General features: G+C 44.8%; 1 protein-coding gene across 5 annotated transcripts; it reads left to right on the top strand.

Moving 5' to 3' along the window:
* The first annotated feature begins 4,384 nt into the window (after window positions 1-4,384).
* Window positions 4,385-21,583, top strand: ZSCAN23 (zinc finger and SCAN domain containing 23). 5 transcript variants are annotated; one of them, XM_054698013.1, is made up of 5 exons: window positions 4,385-4,475; window positions 8,438-8,930; window positions 9,166-9,313; window positions 10,038-10,664; window positions 21,547-21,583. In XM_054698013.1, exons 2-4 carry the CDS (start codon window positions 8,520-8,522, stop codon window positions 10,649-10,651), a joined length of 1,173 nt encoding a protein of 390 aa, XP_054553988.1. In that variant the 5' UTR covers window positions 4,385-4,475; window positions 8,438-8,519; the 3' UTR covers window positions 10,652-10,664; window positions 21,547-21,583. The 5 variants fall into 5 exon arrangements, with proteins under 5 accessions (XP_054553988.1, XP_054553990.1, XP_054553989.1 ...); XM_054698015.1 differs by lacking the exon at window positions 21,547-21,583 and adding an exon at window positions 20,170-20,189; XM_054698014.1 differs by lacking the exon at window positions 21,547-21,583 and adding an exon at window positions 17,689-18,039.
* The last annotated feature ends 8 nt before the right edge of the window (window positions 21,584-21,591 follow it).

The following is a 21,591-nucleotide window of genomic DNA, read 5'->3' as shown; positions in this document are numbered from 1 at the left end:
TCCCATGCTTCTGACTGTACCCAGTGCTTGTATAAATAAATAAATAAATCTTAAAAAAAAAAATCCATGTTGTAGGTCTTTTTAACTGATGACAATTTTTCATCTAATGATTTCTATATTTTGTGGAGGGGAGTTTTGTGGATGGAGTATAAGCCCATCTTTAGGAATGTCTCTGTTTCTGTCAGTTCCTTTTTCCGTCTCATCTCTCCTTCTGAGTCCACTGAGCCCTTTTCCCCATCCTGTCTCCAGAGAGACCTACCCTAAGATTTTAGCTATAGTTCTCACAGCGATTTCCTCCCAACCCATTTATCTCCAGGGTACATTCAAGCAGATGACAGGAAGTACTCTGAGAGGAGGTGACATCTCTGGGAGCTGCACAACAGTCACCAACATATCAGCTCTAGCCCTTGGAGACCCTACTCACACATGACTCTGGCACCCCACCTCCTACAAGAGAAGTGAGGAAGGTGAGTTAGGGTGGCGGGCTCTTGCTTGGCCACCCAAGGCCATTGTTTACAACTTAATCATTAGTGTTTGTAACACTAACTTTTCCCTTAAGTCCTTCCTCACTCCTCTACCTCTCTCTTAAAGTACAACGTATATTCTTGGACTTTTCAGCAAAGGATTTCTATTCAGTTTTCGCATACCTACCTTTGTTTTCCATTCAATTACCACATCATCCTGTTGCTCTCTTTTGCAGTGACCTCATAAATGTTTTCCTTGTTTTACCCTTTATCCTTTTAAGATTTCTCAACCCATCAATGATAGTCACTTTTTAAACCTTACACTTTGACTCCATTTCTCCTGTCTGCTTCTACATTGAATGATTTCCTGTTTTCACATTCTTACCTTCCCTACATGTTGCTCCAGTCTAGATTAGATACACCTTTTCCTTTCCACATTCTCCGCATGTCAGTTGTGTGTTCCAATTATAAAGCCTCACTTTATAGAATCTGTCTCCAGAAAATAGCAATAAAGTGTGCAGGAAAGTCGAGAAATCTTCCTTTTCCAGTATTTCCTGTGAGATCAGGTGGAATTTCCATTTTAATAAGCTCAATGGGACAGCTAATTTGTTTTCTTCAGGTCAAATTTCATGTAAAAGTGATTTTTTTTGTTATTTTCATAAAGTATACTGGCCTTAATTTGATATAGGAATTGCTGGTTTACACTGAACCCGCAAACAGTATCCTATTTGGTTGTCTTTCCTAGCAATGGAATAAATACACTTTAAGCTATAATTGTATTTCAATGCAAATTTAAAACTTTCTTTATACCCTTAGACTTTAATGAGTGCTTTAATAATTTGTGTTCCTTTTTGGTAGCAAAAATTGTTCCTAATCCTGCCTTAATAAGTATTATATAGATTGTGTGTTAAGATACACCTATTTTATATTTTCTTCCTTAATTGAACTGGAGAAGTATTTATTGGTTGTTGGATCCATTCAAAAAGATGACATTTGTATTCTTTTTACTATTACACATTTTAAGATTTTCCATAATAAAACGTTTAAAAAGAAATTGACATCTGAATGACTCATTTCTTATTTTAAAGAGTGGGAAATTGGCTCCAAAGCAAGAAGTATCCAGAGGAATGGGATTACAGAAGATGACAGTCTGTAGAATCTGTAGAAACAGGAACATTTTCCAGGGCTCTTATTTTAGAGACGTTTGTGAATGTGGACAGGTTTGAAAGTCATCACAGAAATTCAGAGGAAGAAAAAGAACACAAATATGATCATTGTGGGAAAAGCTTCATTTACAGCATCAATGGTCTTGGACATCAGAGACTCCACAGAGGGGAACAATATTCAGTGCCAACAGCCCTTTTTAAACACATCATAATTCACACTAGTAAAAAACCTTATTGGTGTAATCAGTGTGGTAAAAACTTTATTAAACATTAGTCTTTATTAAACATTAGAGAAATAACTCTGGGGAGGAACTTTATGAATGCAATGAATGTGGTAAAGCCTTCAATAACAGCACAGAACTCACTCAGCATTGGAGATACCATTATAAAGTGTAACCAGCATAATAGTGGTAGGAAGGCTTTCAGGGAAGGTTCAGACTTCACTAAACATTGGTGAGTTTATAGAGGAGGAAAACCCTGAGAGTGTGATGAAGGTAGAAGAGCCTTCAGTTCTAATTTTATTGGAGATCACAGAAATTACACTGGGAAGGAGGCCAATGAGTGTGGGAGGACCTTCTGCTGAGCTCACATCTCACTGAAGACCGAGAATCCTCATCCAAAAACCCTATATGGGGCCTCCCTGGTAGTGCAAGGGGTTTAAGACACAACCTGTGAAGCTATCCACAGCCACTGCAACATGGGTTTGATCCCCGGCCTGGGAGCAACCCACATAGCACGGCAGACCTCTCCTGTCTTACCCGCTGCTCCCCTCAGCAGTGTATTTCAGTCAATCCACCTGTTCTGCTCCCCATTCCTGTTCTCTGGTGAATTCTCTCACCCCCCATCCCCACGCCTCTGGCCTGTACCCCAGTTCTTGTATGAATAAATAAATCTTAAAAAACAAAACGCTATATGTGTAATAGATTTGGAAAATCCTTTAGAGATCAGGTCTCTTTCAGCATTAAAAAAAATCAAAATCGTTTTGCTTTATTTATTACAGTAAGAATGTTTAGTAGCATTTTTCTGAGAATTCAGAGAAGCCACATGAGTACACTGCAATATCTCACCACCTTGGTCTCCTCCAACATCAGAGTATTCACAGACTGGATTCTCTCCCAGTAAACTAAGCTAGATAATTCACACCCCCAACCCAGGGTTGTGAAAGTACTGTAACATTTTTTGAGTTAATAGCTAAAGGTGTGGTCATTGCTTTTCTTCCTCTTATTGTTCCTTTGCTTTATATATGTGTGATCAGACCTTAACAACTTACCTGAGATGCTGCTTGCAAGAGGGTTGACGTGGGAGAGAGGGAAGTGCTGGGTTCAAGTATCCACTCAACCTCATTACCTTAAGCAAGTTGCCACGCTTTCTGGGCCTTCATCTGTAAAGGAAGGACTATGAGTATCTAACCCCCAAAGGTCCCTTCTACCTACAACTAAGTGATTTTTGTGTATATCACCAACTCTTAATTTCTGAGGATCAAGAACCTCCACATATTTGTCCCCATATTTCCAATGTCACTTTACTATCCTACAGAAGCTTTCTCTATTTTTTGGCCTCTCTTTCCCCAGATACCCCAGTGCCCTCAAACTTACATGTTTTTATCTTCCGTTCTTTCCCCTTCATGCTCTGAATACCCTCTTTATCATTTTTGTTTCCCCACTAAGTATTACACAGCTTTCACTGCAGCCCCATTTAGAATACACAGGCTTTCTGAATGCTAAACTGCCCCAAGGTCGTGTACCCCTAAGGGTCACTAAAAATGAACTTGGGCTGAAGATTAGTGATCCTGTTGGGTATCTATCCTTAAGAGCCCTGGAAGGTTTCTCTGTGCGTTTTTAGTTAGCTTGGTCGCACTTGGGTTTACTTTCTAAAGTAAGGCATTGCCCCTTGAGGAAGAGAACTGGGGAAAAACTAATGTTCCAGAAGCCGTCAGTCAACCTGCTTGAGGAAAAGGGTGCAGTGCCAACCCTGACACAGCTACCTAAGGGCGCTGGAGGACGCAGCTTTCCACAGGTACTCTAGAAATGACTGGTGCCACCGTGCTCTACCCAGGCAGGTAAGATGTCCGTACTGAAAGTACTTGTTCAGGCACCTTTCTTGTTCATTGTAACATTTTGTTGTTGTTGTTGTTAAAATATGGGTAATGAGGGGCCTCCCCGGTGGCGCAGCGGTTGAGCGCTGGGTTGCGAAGCTGCCCGCAGCCTCTGCAGCGCCGGTTCGATCCCCGGCTGCTCCCCGGCCACCGGTGGAGGGTCCCACATGGCGCGCAGACCTCTCCTGCCGCCCGCTGCTCCCCTCAGCAGTGTACTTCGGTCCTTCTGCTTGCTCTGCTCCCCGCTCTGGCTCTGGTGAATTCTCTCACCCTCCTGCGCTTCTGACTGTACCCAGTGCTTGTGTAAATAAATAAATAAATAAATAAATCTCTTAAAAAAAAAAAAAATATGGGTAATGATCCAGATACTGGGACACGGCAACAGACAAATGTGGACGATGGGATGAGCCTCAGTTCCCGAATGTTAGATGGAGGTGACTGTACCCAAAGCACAGATTGTTACGCGGGGAAATGAGGCAACAGGTGTCAAACACCACGTCGGCTGCTGTTCCAGTGCTGCCGGGGGGGAAGAGAGCCGGTCACCCAGCGCCCGTTCTCCAGAGGGCACCCGCTAGGCCACACAGGTGCAGGAACCCTCGCGCTCACTCGCAAGCGCGCGGCGGAAGCGCCGTATCCGGGGCGCGCGGCTGTGACGCACTTCCGGCCTTTGTAGTTATTCTCTGGCCGCGGTTGTCACGGACTCGGAGCTGGTGGGACCTGGGCTGGGTAGCCGCCTCCCACGGACGCCCGGTGAGCTGCGGAGTCGGGCTACAGCCCAGGGCCCCGGAGAGGGCCAGTGCGTGCGCCGCGCCCCGGCTGGTGGGTGTGGGGAGGAGGCGGGGACTGCTCGGCCAAAGCTTGGTGGGACAGATGAGGGGCAGAGGCGGCCCCGGAACCTGGAAGGTCTTGGTGACTCAAAGTGACCAAAAGTCAGCGCCCCCACTCCCCACGGCCCCACCTCCACCCTGTCCGTAACTCTTCAGTCTCTCTCCCCAGGACCTGCCCTCTGGACCGCATTTTAGGATAGAACAGATTCGGGTAGCGAGGAAAAAGTTGGGCTTTCTGACGTCTGTCATTGCTCCTAGACTTATTTGAAACAACCTGCAAGGATGGGTTTATAATCTGCCACGAGTGTAAAGGCTCTTGCCATCTGTTAACTTTAAAAAACAAGAACAAATGAATATTTAAATAGCAGTTATATGTGGCAGCCAGGCACCATTCAAAGCGTTTTCCAAATATTAATGTATTTCCTTCTCATAACTCTATGAGGTAGGCGCTGTTAAAAAATGGGGAAGAAAGTGAGGTTAACTTGCTTGGGGTCATACAGCTGGTAAAGGGTGTAGTCAGGATTCAAATCCGAGCTTCCTGGCAGCAGAGTCCATTTTCTTCTACCCTTCGCTATGCTCACTCCCTTTGTTTCTCTGAATTAGCTTTACAGGCGCAACCCAGGAAGTTACTTTTCTCATTTGAATCTAGTCCCATCCCTTTTCGACCACAGTAGTCCCGGACATTTCCTAAGGGTTTAAGATTAGAAAGAGGTGTTTATATGAGATATAGGAGGTACTGCACCCCGTCAGGGTGTTTCTGCAAACCAGTCATTTTATTTGTGCGTGTGATTGTGTTTCCCCCAACCACCCACCCATGGTGTACGTTGTCCTGGCCCTAAGATTAGGTAGCCGGTATTAAGCCAGGCCTGTACCCCAAATTGTACACAGTCTCATTAAAAGGTGGTTTATTTCCACGTTACTTTGTGCCAGGCTTTGTGTGAAACCACCTTATATGCATTCTCTCTTCTAATATTCTTGACAACTTTGTGAGGTAGTTGTCCTCATATCATACATGAGGAAGTTGGGGCTTAGAAAAATCATTCAAGTAACAGACGCAAGATCAAATTTTAGTGAAAATTCACACACAGATCTGCCCATCTGTGTTCTCTGCTACCTCACACTACCTCCTACTTCTGGGGAATCCTGCCCTGGAGGGAGGGGTGTTTGTAATTGCATAGACAGTATCTGAAAGGATACACTCCGTTCTTTAAGATTGTTTTTTCAGGGGAGTGGAACTTGGTGAAGGAATTCTATATTTTTCTATATTTTTCTGTACCTTTGAATTTTTTTTTTTTAAAGATTTATTTATTTATTTATACAAGCACTGGGTACAGTCAGAAGCAGGAGAGGATGAGCGAATTCACCAGAGCCAGAGCAGGGAGCAGAGCAGGCAGAAAGACCAAAGTACACTGCTAAGGGGAGCAGTGGGCAGCAAGAGAGATCTCCCACGCTATGTGGGACCCTCCTCCATGGGACCCTCCTCCGGTGGCCGGGGAGCAGCCAGGGATCGAACTGGCGCTGCAGAGGCCGCGGGCAGCTTCGCAACCCAGCGCTCAACAGCTGCGCCACCAGGGAGGCCCTGAAATTTTTTTTTTTTTAAGAAGGAAAGTAACTGCAAGATAAACTGTATCTGATGGTAAGAGATGAGGAACCTGTTAAAAGAGCTGGAAGGAGGTAGGTGGACTGGAATGGATGAGAAAGACAGGAGACGATGAGAGATTAGAGATGGGAGATGAGAGGTTTGAATCAAGCTTAAGAATATAAGAGTTTGGGCCTACTTGGTGGTGCAGGGGGTTGGGCACCGCACTATGAAGCAGTCCGCAGCCTCAGCAGTATGGATTCAATCCCCGGGCAACCGGGGAAATACCCACGTGGCGCAGCGGACCTCTCCTCTCTTGCCCGCTGCTCCCCTCAGTGGTATTTTCAGTCGGTCAGCCTGTTCTGTCCCCTGCTCTGTCTCTGGTGAGTCTTCTCACCCCCTGTATCTCTGGCCTGTACCCCAGCTCTTGTGTCCATAAATAAATCTTTAAAAAAATATATAAGAGTTTGGGACCTCCCTGGTGGCGCAGGGCTTAAAGACAGCACTATCAAGCTATTACCAGCCACTGCAGCACAGGTTCAATCTCCGGCCAGGGAGCTACCCACATGGTGCAGCAGACCTCTCCTGTCTCCCTGCTGCTCCCCTCAGCAGTGTATTTCAGTAGATCTGCCTGTTCTGCTCCCCACTCTGTCTCTGGTGAATCCTCTCACCCCCACACATCTGACTTGTGCCCCAGTTCTTGTATGCATAAGTAAATAAATCTTAAAAAAAAAAAAGAATATAAGAGTTTTCATAAATGCAGAAGGCAAGGCCAAGGACATGGAACAGGTGTGAGAAAGACTAGTGAAGAAAAAAACAGGAGTGGAGCTGATAGATTTTGCCTGTGGAATAGTTTGAAAGCCTCCACCTTGAAATGGTGCTTATAAATTACTAGGTCACAGAACTGTTAATTTTTCAGAAAATTACCTTTATTAATTACTATCCTGGTTTATAAACCTTAAGTGATCACAAACATTTGTCTCTTTATTAGCATTAATTTTATTTTACATAGTTGCCCACTCTCCATCTTTAAGGTGTTTCAAAAAGAAACAAATTCCAAGAAGTTAAAGGGTAAGACTTAATTCAGACTCCACCTTTGCTTCAAAACTTTAGAACTAATATTTCCTTCATCTTAATATCTCTGAGTCAAGCCCACTCTAATTGATGCTTCTTCATTGTTTCGCCCTTGTTGTTTTGGTCTTTAGAAGAATCCATTTAATATTTCAACAAAACTTATTAAAATACCAACAGCACTTGCTATTTATAATACTTTAGAATTTACCAAGCGGCCAGCTTCTTTGTGCTTTGTGATCTTATTTTATCATTATAAAATTGTATAAAGATATCAGTCTAGAAAAATGGGCAAGTATCACCAATAAAGGCAGTATACGGGGCCTACCTGGTGGCGCAGGTGGTTGAGCACAGCGCTGTGAAGCTGTCTGCAGCCTCTGCAGTGCTGGTTCCATCCCTGCCGGCTGCAGAGATACACACATGGCAGGGCGGACCTCTCCTGTCTCCCTGCTGCTCCCCTCAGCAGTGTATTTCTGTTGGTCTGCCTATTCTTTTCCCCGCTCTGTCTCGGGTGAATCCTCTCACCCTCCTGCACATCTGGCCTGTGCCCCAGTTCTTGTATAAAAATAAATAAATCTTAAAAAAAAAAAAGGCAGTATGCATTTAACTTTACTTCTAGTGACCAGTGTTCGCTTGTAATTTAAATACCTGTCCTTAGTTTTTTTGGTTTTAGGATTTCACAGATTAAGTGGGCTAACCTCAAAATGTGAAGCCCAAGTGGCAGAAGTAGCTGGAGGACCATCCCAATCCCAGGTCTCTCCCACTCTGCAGAGCTTTCTTCGCATGACTGGAGGGATTCTCACCTCCCCAAGTGTGTCTTTTGCTCCTTATTTTTTTAACCTTTACTTTCCCTTTCCCTCTGTTTTGTTTCACTTTTCTCCATGAATTTTAGTAACCACTTGAGCCCAAAGTACTTTACCTTCATTCAGCGAAAAACTTACTAGGAACCTACTACCTTCCCATTCACATGGAAACTCAGTGTATTCAAGCTGATTTAGTTAGGCTGATCAGAAATGGTCCTCACTGAAATTGCAGGGTTGTTGTTTTTTTTTTTTTGTTCTGTGTTGTTTCTGTTTTCTTTCCTGTAGTGTCTGTCCAAATATTTGCAGTGAATCATGTATTCAGTAATCTTCATAAGACAGAGTGGCTGGTTTGGGAGGAAATCCTCCCAGTGCCTACCAGTAGAAAAAATTTTTTACAGTTTAATTTTTTTTCCTCTGAAAATTATTTTGTAGATTTTGGGATTCCTGAAGACGAGATCAAGGAGGACTTATCAAGAATTGTTTCTTTCTTTTTTTTTTTTAAATCATACTTAAAATGGCCACAACTTTGGCCCTTCAGACTCCAGAGGTACAGGAGCAACTTCCAGCAGTGAAAATAGAAGAGGACGAGGGGAACCGGGCCTGTGGGCAAAAATCTGGCCTATTAGGAGGTGATAACCCACATACCAGAGAGCTCTTCCGGAGACGCTTCCGGCAGTTCTGCTATCAGGAGACACCTGGACCTCGAGAGGCTCTTCGAAGCCTCCGGGAGCTGTGCCATCAATGGCTGAGGCCCGAGACCCACACCAAAGAGCAGATCCTGGAGCTGCTGGTGCTGGAGCAGTTCCTGACCATCCTGCCCGAGGAGCTGCAGGCATGGGTGAGAGACCACCACCCCGTGAGCGGAGAGGAGGCAGTGACTGTACTGGAGGATTTGGAGCGAGAGCTGGATGAACCAGGCGCAAAGGTGGGAAGGTGGGAGAGCAGAGGTTTGTACCTGTAGGAACAGATGGGCTTGCAGTATGAGAGGAAGAGGAGGGGGAGTTGCTTTATGCTTGACTCGATCTGTTACAGGCTCTAACTTCTCTCTTTTCCCTCAGTTAGTTCCTGGGGCCTCCTTTTCCTATCTGGTGGCCCTGAGAAGGCCCTGTTGCAATGTCTTCTCTGATAGTTAGTTCCCAATTATCCTTAATTTCCACCAGGTCCCAGCCCACGCTCATGCAGGGGAAGCGGTGGTACAGGAGAAAGCAGCTCTCGGAGAAGCCCAGGAGTTGTCGGGTGGCAACCGGCAAGCCTTGCAAGAGCAGCATCAGAGTCATCTGGGAGAGGGGTGCCCAGCTCAGGAGACTGGTGAGGATCAGATCTTCCTCATTGCTTGAAAGCCCATCAGGTTAACATATTTAGTTAGTGTCTACTTGTACCAGTGCTGTGCCAGGTCCTAGGGACATGGTGGTCAGCCAGGGCAGCGTGTGCCCTGCACCCTAAAGAATGGTCTGATGGGAGGGCAGCAGTAAAGGAGCATCTTCTCCCTGAAGTCTGGGTGGGCAGGCATACCTGGGAGACCCTGTGGACTGGGTTCCAGACCACCCCCTCAAAGTGACTACTGCAATAAAGCAAGTCACACTCTTTCTGGTTTCCCAGTGCATGTAAGAGTTATGTCTATACTGTACTATAATTTATTAGGTGTGTGATAGTATTATGTCTTTAAGAAAAATCAATGCACATACCTTAATTTGAAAATGATACCTTCTTGCTAAAAAATGCTAACCATTATGCAAGTTGTAGTTCTTTTGGCTGAGGGGGGGTGCTTGCGGCCCTGGTAATGCTGCTGATTGATGGGGCTGCAGCAGTGGGAACACAAACAGCATTTACTAAGTTCACTGTTTTACGTGGGTACCCTGAAACAATTACAAAGGCAATAGCAAAGATCACTGATCACAGATCACCATACCAGACATAATAATTATGACAATTGTTTGAAGTGTGAGAATAACCAAAATAAGACACAGAGATGTGACATGAGCACACTCTGTCAGAGGCGCTGGCTGACACGCTCATGTGACTGTTATTCCAGGTGAAGAGGCTGGGACTTGGAGTGTGGCGTTAGCACCAAGAAAGGCGCTTTCTAAAGAAATGAAATCTCTCGTGGAAGTACCCAGAAGACTGAACGGTGATATTATTCAGATGCTGGAATGTCGAGACACCCATGACCCTGAGGGCAGACTGGAAAGGCAACGGGGAAGCTCTTCAGTGGAGAGGCCCTATATCTGTGGTGAATGTGGGAAAAGCTTCACTCAGAATTCCATTCTTATTGAGCACCAGAGAAGGCACACGGGCGAGAAGCCCTATGAGTGCGATGAATGTGGACGGGCCTTCAGCCAGAGGTCAGGCCTGTTCCAGCACCAGAGACTCCACACGGGGGAAAAGCGTTACCAGTGCAACATTTGTGGGAAAGCTTTCAGCCAGAATGCCGGGCTGTTCCACCACCTCAGGATCCACACTGGGGAAAAACCTTACCAGTGCGATCAGTGCAATAAGAGCTTTAGTCGACGTTCTGTCCTTATTAAGCATCAGAGAATTCACACTGGAGAAAGACCTTATGAATGTGAGGAATGTGGCAAGAACTTCATTTACCATTGCAACCTCATCCAGCATCAGAAAATTCACTCTGTGGCTGACTCCAGCTAGCTCCTTGGAACAGGTAGGGAAGAATTTCCTGATGTCAAGGCAAGGTCTCAAGGGTGGTGCTGCTTTGTCCCTGAGAGAATAGTAGTTTAATCCTCTAGATGGGAAACTCCAAGGAAAACTGTGAAAATGCCCTTATTTTGTGCTGACCGAAGTGTGACAGTATCTTAAAACATCTGTCGAGTTCTCTGCTAGGTGATATTCACGGCTTTGTGTTACTGGATATTGTCAAGTTGGCTTCATCAGCATAGTCACACACACACCAGTACAAAAAATTTTCTAGGTGTACTTACGGAAAACTTCATGTTAGTTTTAAGAAATTATATGTAGCCTGAGATAGTTCACTGAATACTTAAAATTAGCTGCAGTAAAATCTATAAACTACTTGAATATTTTCCATTTTCATAAGCTGTGACAATTTACTTTTTAACAGGAGATGATTCCTCCATAAATATATAAAAGGTTTCTCCCTACAGAGTTTTAGTAACTCAACTTTCAGTTAGGAACTAAGGGATTAAAGCAGCCATATGTTATTAGCAGCTCAGTGGCTAATTATAACAATGTTGCTCATGATTTTAAATTTTTGCAAATACCAAAAAACTTTGCTAAAAATATGGAATCTCACTTCAGATCTCTGTTATAAAAAGAGAGACTTCTTTGCATCTTCACTGTGACATGAGCATTTTCAGGTTTTTGCCTTTTTTCTTCATTTAACCTTGTATGGAAACTTTCAAACAAAGACAATAGGAAAGTGTGATCGATCTTCTATGTTGACTGCTTTTTTTTTTTTCTCTTAAAGATTTATTTATTTATACAAGAACCAGAGTACAGGCCAGATGTGCGGGAGGTTGAGACGATTCACCAGAGACAGAGCGGGGAACAGAACAGGCAGACTGACAAAATACACTGCTGAGGAGAGCAGCAGACAGGAGAGGTCTGCCTTACCATGTGGGCATCTCTGCAGCCACTGGGGATCGAACCGGCACTACAGAGGCTGCAGACAGCTTCACAGCGCTGTGTTCAACCACCTGCACCACCAGGGAGGCCCTGTTGACTGCTTTTTTAACCCCCAGGCTTATTGGGGCCTCCCTGGTGGTGCAAGGGGTTAAGCACCACACTATGAAGCAATCCACAGCCTCTGCAGCACGAGTTCGATCCCCAGTGGGCTAGGGAGCAGCCCACATGGCGAGGCAGACCTCTCCTGTCTCACCTGCTGCTCCCCTCAGCAATGTATTTAAGTCAGCCTGCCTGTTCTATTCCCCACTCTGTCTCTGGTGAATCCTTGCACCCCCCCACATTTCTGGCCTGTACCCCCACTCTTGTATGAATAAATAAATCTTTAAAAAAAAAAAAAACAACCCAGGCTTCTCAAGACTAGCATCAAGTTCACATGTACAGAAACTTCTTCCCCTTAACATTGAGTACCAAGCTTCTGCTAAGTCCAGGAGACAAAAATGGAAAACGGATGGTAGCAGCAATCTGGGTTGGAATACCAAATACCCAGCAGGTGGCATGAGAGTCACAGAAACACTGTGAGGTGCCCTTATTTGACAGAATCTGGAAACAGGCTCTGAGAAAGAACCCTAAAACCATAGTTAGTTCACAGAGCTGGAACTAGAACCCCATCTTCTAATTCGTCTTTGTGTTAAGCCATTGGAAGCATCATATCACCAAATAGAAATTACAAGTAAATGGTGCTTGTAGGATTAATAAGTCATGGAGATTTTGCTTTTTTGCTCCCATCCATATGTTTCAACACATACACGCTCCTCTGTTTACAGTGGAGTTCTGGGCAAGACTCCTCCCACTTATTTCTCATTTGAGGCATTTTATTTATTTTTGTAGTGATCATTACTCTTTTTTTTTTTAAATAAAGAGTTTTTTGGGTTTTTTTAAAAGATTTATTTTTATTTATACAAGCACTGAGTACAGTCAGAAGCACGGGAGGGTGAGAGAATTCACCAGAGCCAGAGTGGGGAGCAGAGCAGGCAGAAGGACCAAAGTACACTGCTGAGGGGAGCAGTGGGCGGCAGGAGAGGTCTGCGCGCCAGGTGGGACCCTCCTCCGGTGGCCGGGGAGCAGATGAGGATCGAACCGGCGCTGCAGAGGCTGCAGGCAGCTTCGCAACCCAGCATGCAACCGCTGCGCCACCGGGGAGGCCCCAGTGATCATTATTCTTTAATATTTGAAATTCAATTTGCTTAAAAGGATTTTTTTTTAAAAAGGTAATTTACCCTTCCCTTGGTTTGAAAACTGAAACAACAAAAAGCAGTCCCTGTTCTCCTTACAGAGAGCCATTTACCAGTTCCTTATGTATCTTTCAGTGTTTATGTAAGAAAATATAAATATGCAATTTTTCCTCCATTACACAGAAAGACAATGTACTATTTATATCTTTTATACTTCGTTGTTTTTGTGAAACAAAATAATCTCTAGATTTTCTCCATCATAACAGTTTCCTCATTCAATTTATAAGTGGATAATATTTCCTGTCTTGGTGCTACATCGTATGTTTAACATACGACAGATGAAAATCACTATTTTAAGATGCTGTCTATCTTATTTCATACTTCTCCCCTCTTTAGTTCAAGTCAAGCTCTTTCTATTTAAAAGTGAATAGCTTTTTTCACTATTTAAAAGTGAACAGCTCCCACATGTGCGAGGAAACAGGCTTTGGGCATATAGAATTGTACATGACTTGTCTATGGGGAAGTGGAGTGGCGATGGGTGGTGGTTTTCTACTTCATGTATGTGGTTCTATTAATATTTTTAGGCTAATGTTTCAACCTTTTCGTGTCATTACTTGTGGCTAATTGTAAGTCTTATCAAAAATCTTAAGTTCTTCCAGAAATGTATTTTATTGTGTCTTAAGGTTACATTATTTCCAAGGGAAATACACATGGATTTTAGCATGAAATTAAGGAAAATATACTCATGTTTGGCATAAAATAAACTTCTCCAGTAAATATATATTCCATATAGCGATATCCATAATATACTACTTATAATCTGCATACATAAGCATCATAAATGCTTTCCCATATGCTGAAACAGCATGTTTGAGTAATTCCATTATATGAACAGATCAGGATTTTAAAGGACATATTTCTAATGTACTGAGCTTTAACTCTGCAATGAAGGTTGAATGTTTTCTGCTTGGCTTTTTTTTCTCAACTCAGAAATTCTCATTTTTCTCAACAACTGGTAAACTAAGAAGTAAGGTGTTATCTGCATTGTAGAGACAGATGTACCATTTAGAATGCAATGCTGCATGACGTGATTAAAATGACTGGCCAGTCTCCAAACTAACTTATTTTCCAATACTAATTGTGCTGACTTTCTTATGTTAATCCTTTTATCTAGGAAGTCTATATATTCTTTATTAGTTTTGAAGCATTTGACTCATAGACAGTGCATGTAGACCATGGATGCTTCTGTGACTGTTTTAGTCTTCCTGGCCAGAAGTTCTTAGTTGTCTCCCTTTCATGTTTCTAAATTTCCTTTACATCCCTCTTTTCTTTTATTTACCCACTGAAGTCTCTAGCCTTGATCTCCTTTCAGTGTTCCCTGCTCTAGTAGTCAAGTTTTATGGCTGAGTAATGTGTAGGAAATATTGATTTTTTTTTAAAGATTTATTTATCATACAAGAGCTGGGGTACAGGTCAGAGGTGCGGGGGGTGAGAGGACTCACCAGAGACACAGTGGGGAGCAGAACAGATGGATCTACTGAAATACACTGCTGAGGGGAGCAGCAGGCGAGACTGGAGAGGTCTGCTGCGCCATGTGGGTCAGCACCCTGGCCGGGGATTGAACTCGTGCTGCAGTGGCTGTGGATAGCTTCACAGGGCTGACGCTTAACCCCTTGTGCCACCGGGGAGGCCCAGAAATATTGGTTTAATTTCAACAATGACAATTGGTTGTTGGGGCTTCCTCTTGCAGAGCACTGTTAGGACAGTGGGCGCTGCTCATATATAAATGGCTGAGAATCTCGCAGCCCAAACCTGTCTAGAGCTGTAGACAGAGCCCTGGGACGAGACATTGTGCCAAACAGTTTCATGAATGATCACACTTAATCTACATAATTCATTATCTGTGGAGACAGCACCCTCTTACCACTGTAGGTACCATGATAAATTGCTGCCATTTGAGCCTGCCCCCTCCAGTTGCCTCCAGATCCTTCAGGAGGGTGAGCGAGGAGGCTGATTTGAAGGCCAGGAGCCAGAAGAATCATGTCCCAGACCATATTTTGTATCTGTTAATGCTCCTACTTTCTTTTTTTTTTTTTTAAAGAGTTATTTATTTATGCATACAAGAACTGGAGACAAGCCAGAGGAGGCCCTAATGACTCCTACTTTATAGCTGACAACTATAGTTCGATATGGTTCTACAGTCTAACATAATTATAATTTATTAATGCAAAACTGTTTAAGGGCCTCCCTGGTGGCACAAGGGGTTAAGTCACAACCTATGAAGCTGTCTGCAGCCACTGCAGCATGAGTTCAATCCCTGACCAGGGAGCTACCCACATGGTGAGGCAGACCTCTCCTGTCCCCTCAGCAGTGTACTTCCGTCAATCTGTCTCTGGTGAATCCTCTCACCGCCCCCCACCCACACACCTGTGGCCTGTACCCCAGTTCTTGTATGAATAAATAAATCTTTTAAAAACAAAAGACTGTTTAAAAGAGTTTTCCAGTAAAATGAAAATTATCTCTAAGGAGATTTTAAAATAAAAGTATATATGAAATAAAAAATATTATAAAATGTGTTTTCTGCAGAGCAATTTTTAAATATAAAATACAGACAAACTTACATGTGTATCATTGGTCCAACACTGAATTAGCAGTTGAGAGAAAAGTTGATTCTGTGTACAGAGAGATGGAGGAGAAAGCAAAGTTTTAGGAGGAGAAAACAGGGTGAGTCCAGGCCCATCTGATATCTGCTCAAGAACCAGGAATTTTCCAGTTAGTCCAGGTCATGGAGTTCCTGCAAGGAAGTAACAGAGTGTCATATGGCAAGTGGGGCACCCTTGAGCGGGGCTTGGACTCTGTCCCAGCATTTGGCCTTTGTATAATGAGCAGTACGGAATCTTAGAAAGTATTTTATTGTGCTATAGCTTTTTTTTTTAATCTGGAATAAGAATTAAAAAACTGGAGAATTAAAAAACTGACACGAATTACCTTTTTTAAAAAAGGTAATTTACCCTTCCCTTGGTTTGAAAACTCAGTCCCTGTTCTCCTTACAGAGAGTACCAGATGTATCTTTCAGTGTTTTTAGATGTCCATTACACAGAAAGACAATGCGTTGTTTTCGTGAAACATCTTGTACACACTTGAGAAAAGTGAAGTTCAAAGTGGTTAAGCACTTGTAGTGATCTATTTTTTTAATTACAATCAAATATTTGTAAAACAAAACTGCAACAATCACTATGAATTCTTTGGAGTTCCACAGACACTTAGACATATTTTAGACATGGAATGTGATAAAGGAGGAACAAAATGTGAGGACATAAAAAAAGGAATTCGAATGCAAAAGTAGACGTTAAAACTCTGGATTAGGCCAACAAATGGTTACCAAAAAGAAGGAAACAGAAAAAGACAGATGTAGAGGCAGAATGAGAAAGAAACATGCTTCATGTTCATAAAACTTATTAGCCATCTCTCCCGCTCTCAGTTGAAAATAGTCTCACTGCCCTTCACTCCTGACTCCTGGTAGTCCTTTCCCTGAAAAGGGGAATAGGGAGAAGAGCAACGTCTATAAATCACCGTGTGATTTTTTTTTTCAGGTCTCTTCTGACCCACACTCAGTTTTCCATGCCAGTGCCTCTGCTTTTTGGTGAAGCCAGTTTCTCAGTGTCTACCTATGTTAGAATTATCTGTGTGAAGTGCAGTGTCCTGGGCCCCACCCCAGACTGACTGAATCAGTTTCTGAAGGCAGGGCCTGGGTATTTGCTAGTTCAGCAGTAGTTTTCAGACATGAGACACCTCTGAGACACACTCTGGGATACTTGAGAATGAATTATACTCTTGCCTATGCTGTCTCATGAAGGCCAAGGCAGAACGTACTTGAAGGAAGGCTGTTGGAGACGTAGGTGTAGCCACCTAAGCCAAGGTAGCTAGCACCTGCCTGGTTTGAAATAATCCCCATTAACAGATCTGTTAGCTTAGGTCAGAAAGGGGTGGGGCAGTGTGTCTACAAAAACTAAACCCCCTGCCAAAATGAAACGAAACAAAAAACCCACTGTTAAAACAGCTGGTTACCACAGATGAACCTAGTGAGAGAATGGATTACTCCACCAGATGAAAGACAGCTTAGAAGCACAGAGGCGCTGCAGGGGCCTGATAGACCCGCTGCCTTGGGGGTGTTCTACTCTAAATGACAGGGCACCAGATCAGAAGTTTGCAAGTATAAGGCAAAGGGTGAATGATATTTAGCAAGAACCCAGAGCAAATGGGGACCAGACATTGTGCCAAAGAGTTTCATAAATGATCACACTTTACATAACTCATTGCGTGTGGAGGCTGCGCCCTCTCACCACTGCAGGTAGGATGATAAAGTGCCACCATTTGAGCCTGGCCCCTCCAGTTGCATCCAGACCCGTCAGGGGGATAAGCAAGGAGGCCGGGCAGAGAATGGGTCCCCCATCACCACCACTGCATTATCGCAGCTTTCTGCTCAGTCCTCGATTAGGGAATCTACAGACCCAGAGGTCGTTAGTGATTAGGGGACTCAGTGGGACCTGAGTTGTGTAAACAGATTTAAAACAGCACAGAGCCAACCAACACATGCCCCCTGGCTGCCCCTTGGTTTAGGTGGGTGTCGGTTTCTGCATCTAGCCCTACGGGCAGAGTGGGCAACACATACCTTAGGAGAGTGTAGGGTAAGTAAAGTATCAGGCTTTTCTGCCCTCCTGCCATTAGGATTGATGATGGAGCTGTAGTCCTGAATGCATGCCTGATGGCAGGCACCTGGAATAGGGTGTGGGCATGCGTAAGTGGGTACACCTGGGCTGAGAGACTGAGCTTTTAAGGGCGGTGTCACAGGGATGCCAGCAGAGAAGAGCCACAAGAGAAGCAGAAGCACAACCATGAGAGGAGCAGAGAACAAGGCCACCAGAGAACGCCAGAGAGCCCAGAGTGAAGACTTGCCAGCCTCCTGGCCCTTCAGCACCCCTGCCAGCCGTGTTCCTGGTAAATCCCAATAAAAGCCTGCAAAAGCCACTGAGGGCTCCAGGACTCCTCCTTCACTCCTGCTCGGGTGATAAAGAACCTGCTCCGTGCCCTCCTGCTCCTACAGAGAGCCTGCCTGAGAGGCCAGACCTCTCCAGTTCCCTAGGGTCTGGGGAGCACAGGGCCACGCACATCCGGGAAGATAGGCCAAGCGACCTCAGCCAGCGGGTATGAGCCGGCCGGCGGCCACAGCCTCACCAAGCACTGCCTGAGCGCTGGCCCGAGGCCTCTGAGCGCCCGCGTGGGTCTGGCGGTGCGGGCGGACCAACTATTGAGACGACAGTCCCTCCTCCTTCCCTAGAGAGGTCCCAGAGGGGCCGATGCACTTCGGTCCCGTGGGTGCACGTGGCTCATACGTTTCGCTCTCCCTGTTCACCGGCCCTGCTGTACCGAGATGCTGCCGGGTCCTGACCAGTGCTCTCAGCTCCCGCTTTTCCCAGGCCGGCCCAGTGGGAAATGGCATTTCAAGAACCAAAATAAGGTACTACAGGTGCTCACTGCTTAGGCCTTTTCAGTGCTCAGAGCTAGGTAAAAATGAGATCAAGTATGGGTTTTATGCACACATTAGTAGTTCTAATTCAGATCCCAAATATTTTCCGGGTTTACTCTATCTTCCATCTGTATCTCCTTTTAGAGAATTCTCAAAGACACCAGGAAAGACAACATCAAATACTCACTTGCTTTATCCCACAGCATGTATACAATAGCCTCAGAATAAAAAACTTTAGCATTACCATCAACAAATATGATTATTATAAAGTCTTAATTTGTTGTGGGTTTTTTTTTTCCATTTTTGTGTTTAAGATTTTATCATTGGGAATAACAAAAAATTGCTGTTTTGGTTTTCTTTGGTGGGACAGGGGGCTACAGTGTGTGCCTCATTGGTGGCACATGACAAGACAGGGCTCCCTAAGCCCCTCTCCTCCAAGGGCCTGGGATGAAACTGTGGTGGGTCTGGGATTCTCAGTATGAATGAGTTGGGGAAGAACTCCCCAGCAGCTGAGGGCGCCTCTCTCCGGGGCTTACTCCTTGGAGGCCATGTGGACCCTGAAGGCCACCACCCTGTTGCTGTAGCTAGAGTCATCGTCAGACCAGGAAATGTGCTTGACAAAGTGGTCACTGAGGGCACCACCAGGCCAGCACTGAAGGTGGAGGAGAGGGTGTCACTGTTAAAATCACAGGAAACAACCTGGTCCTCAGTGTTGCCCAGGGTGCTCTTGAGGGGGCCCTGTGACGTCTGCTCGACTGCTTTCTTAATGGCTTTTCAGGTGGTTAAGTCAGATCCACAGTCAGATCTGACATGTTGGGAGTGGAGACACGAAAGGCCATGCCAGTTGGCTTCCTGTTCAGCTTTTTGTTAGATGAGTTTGCCCAATTACAGGCTTACGTAAGTGTTCTGAGGACGCTAAAGTTAGGTTATGCAAGTTCTGTAGGTTGAGGTATATTAAATCACTTCCAACTTTAAATAGTTTCAACTTAGAATGCATTTATCAGGAGAAAAAATTCTAAGTCGAGGAAGATCTGTAAATTAGTATCATGGGGTGATTGATAGATGATAAGACTACCACCTATGATAGGTAGAATAATGATCCCCTAAGGATGTCTACTCCTGCTCCCCAGAACCTGTGATATTTTGTTACAAGTTCAAGGGAATTATGTTTGCAGACAGAATTAAGGTTGCTAATCAATTGACCAGAAGATAAGTTTCTTAGTTTGGGACCAACTTTTACTTCTTCCAATAAAAGTTGATTTATGGACACTGAAATTAGAATTCAATTATCATTTTCCCCTATCAAAATTATTTCTTTTAATTTTAAAATTAAAATTTTAATCTTAATATACTGTAGATTCACATACTTTCTAAGAATGAGTGCAGAGAAATCCATTTACTCTTTACCAACTTGCCATGATTGGTAGCATCTTACAGAATATAGCAGGGTCATAACCAGAATATTTACATCGGTGCAGTCAAACTCATAACTTTTCCATCACTACAAAAATCTCTTCTATCAACACACCCACTTCCCTCTCATCCACATCTTTTCACAAACTCCTGGTAACCAGGACGCGGTTTTCCACATCTATATTTTGCCATTTGAAGAATGTCATATAACTGGACTCAGACTGACTTTTCCCACTCATCATCCTTGTCTGAGGAATCACCGGCGATTTGTGCATAGGAAGGCTACTAGCTTAGTAGGTTACTTTCATATTTTGTTTCTTTACTAAATGATCTTTTGTTGTCTGCCCACTGAACTCCATGAGGTTTCAAATGTGTAATCAATCGTATTACAGCAAAGACGAGAACATCAAGAGAACCCGGGGGATTGAAAACGCTGGCAGGAGGCCCAGGCCGGCCCTGGACGGCGCAGGCTGAAGAGGCCTGTGGGGTGCGGCGGCGCGTCTGGAGCTCTGGGAGAACACCACCAGGTCGTGGCCTCTCCAACCTCAAAATCTACGAAAGAGAGGCTCACCGAAGCTCGACGCTCATCTAGTTGGGGGCATGATACAAATCTTCAGCCGGGCGAAGGGGCAGAGAAAGGGAAAAAATAAATCCGTGGGACAAAAGCACCAAGCAATCGCGGACGCGCGGGAAGACCAGCGAGTGCCCCCCCATCCTAGAGCGGCGGCGGAAGTGGTACCGGGTCGCGGGGCACGCGGGTCCGCTCCCTCAGCGGCCCCTTCCGGCCTTTGTGGGCCGCAGTCTTTGGGTTCCGGCTGCCGAGGAGGTGCGAGGTGTACGCGCGTCACCCCGGGTAGGGACCGGTCGGCTGGCCGGCTGGAGCCGCGGTGAACGAGGCTGTGCCCCGGACGCGGCGCGGGACGCGTGACCGCCTACGCGCTGCCTGGACGCTGAGTCGAGCCCGGGCCGGAGCCGGGCGGCTTCGGCTCCCCCTCGCGCAGGTGGTTCCGTGAGAAGCGCCCTGACACACTCCCCCACGCTGGGAAACTGGGTCGGAACCTGGGGATCCGCCCCGCCCCGCAGAGGCCCGCCCGGGCACCGCGCTCCTGCGGGGCTGGTCTGGGGCCTGGACCCCTCCTTGCGCTCGGCGCGTCCTGACAGCTCTGGGCACTCATAGATCGCAGGCCTCGACCGACGCCCCCTTTTTCCGGGGTGGCCTTACCTTAGGGCTAGAGTCACGGACGCGACAGTAGAAGAGGGTCTTTGAGACATTGGAAGACCAGTGTCGTCAGCATTTTCGTTTTATAAAAGAATGAGGAGCCAAGAGATTTAAGTTGCCGAGAGAATAAACTCATGTGATTTTGTATCTTTTATGAGCTCATGATTTCTACCAGGCATAGGAGCATTTAAGAAGTAAAAGATAACTAATCAGGAGTTTCTCAATCCTTTTCGTTACTTATTTGATCTAAATGTTGCTTTTATTTCATCTAATTGTCCCTTATTCTAGGACTAAGTTGGACTAAGTGGGAATACTTCCTACCAAGTCTTCCTCTTCTGTCTGAAAGTCATGAAACAATTGACCACCTTTTACATAATATTTCTCTTTAAATTATGTATTCTTAATCCTTTTTTAAAAAATCAAAGTATTTCTCTGAGCTTAGTAAATCATCCTGGAAGCGGTGGCTTTCAAAGCGCATGTTTAAATTCTAAGAATTTGCAGGTTTTGTTTCTGGTGTAGCTTGTGTTAATAACGATGACTTCTTCCTCAGGTCTTTCCAAGAAGATAATCTGATCTTGCCTGAAGCACTGATAAA

This window comes from Talpa occidentalis, unplaced genomic scaffold (genome assembly GCF_014898055.3).
Source record: "Talpa occidentalis isolate TD23 unplaced genomic scaffold, MPIMG_talOcc4v2.1 talOcc4.2, whole genome shotgun sequence".
Classification (NCBI taxonomy): domain Eukaryota; kingdom Metazoa; phylum Chordata; class Mammalia; order Eulipotyphla; family Talpidae; genus Talpa; species Talpa occidentalis.
This window is presented reverse-complemented; position numbering and strand designations above follow the sequence as displayed.

What these genes read in the sequence shown, in the direction of transcription:
- ZSCAN23 (XM_054698013.1), top strand. Translation starts at nt 8,520, where the DNA reads ATGGCCACAACTTTGGCCCTTCAGACTCCAGAGGTACAGGAGCAACTT. An exon ending in TGGATGAACCAGGCGCAAAG is followed by an intron (nt 8,931 to 9,165) that starts GTGGGAAGGTGG and finishes AATTTCCACCAG; the next exon opens with GTCCCAGCCCACGCTCATGC. An exon ending in GTGCCCAGCTCAGGAGACTG is followed by an intron (nt 9,314 to 10,037) that starts GTGAGGATCAGA and finishes CTGTTATTCCAG; the next exon opens with GTGAAGAGGCTGGGACTTGG.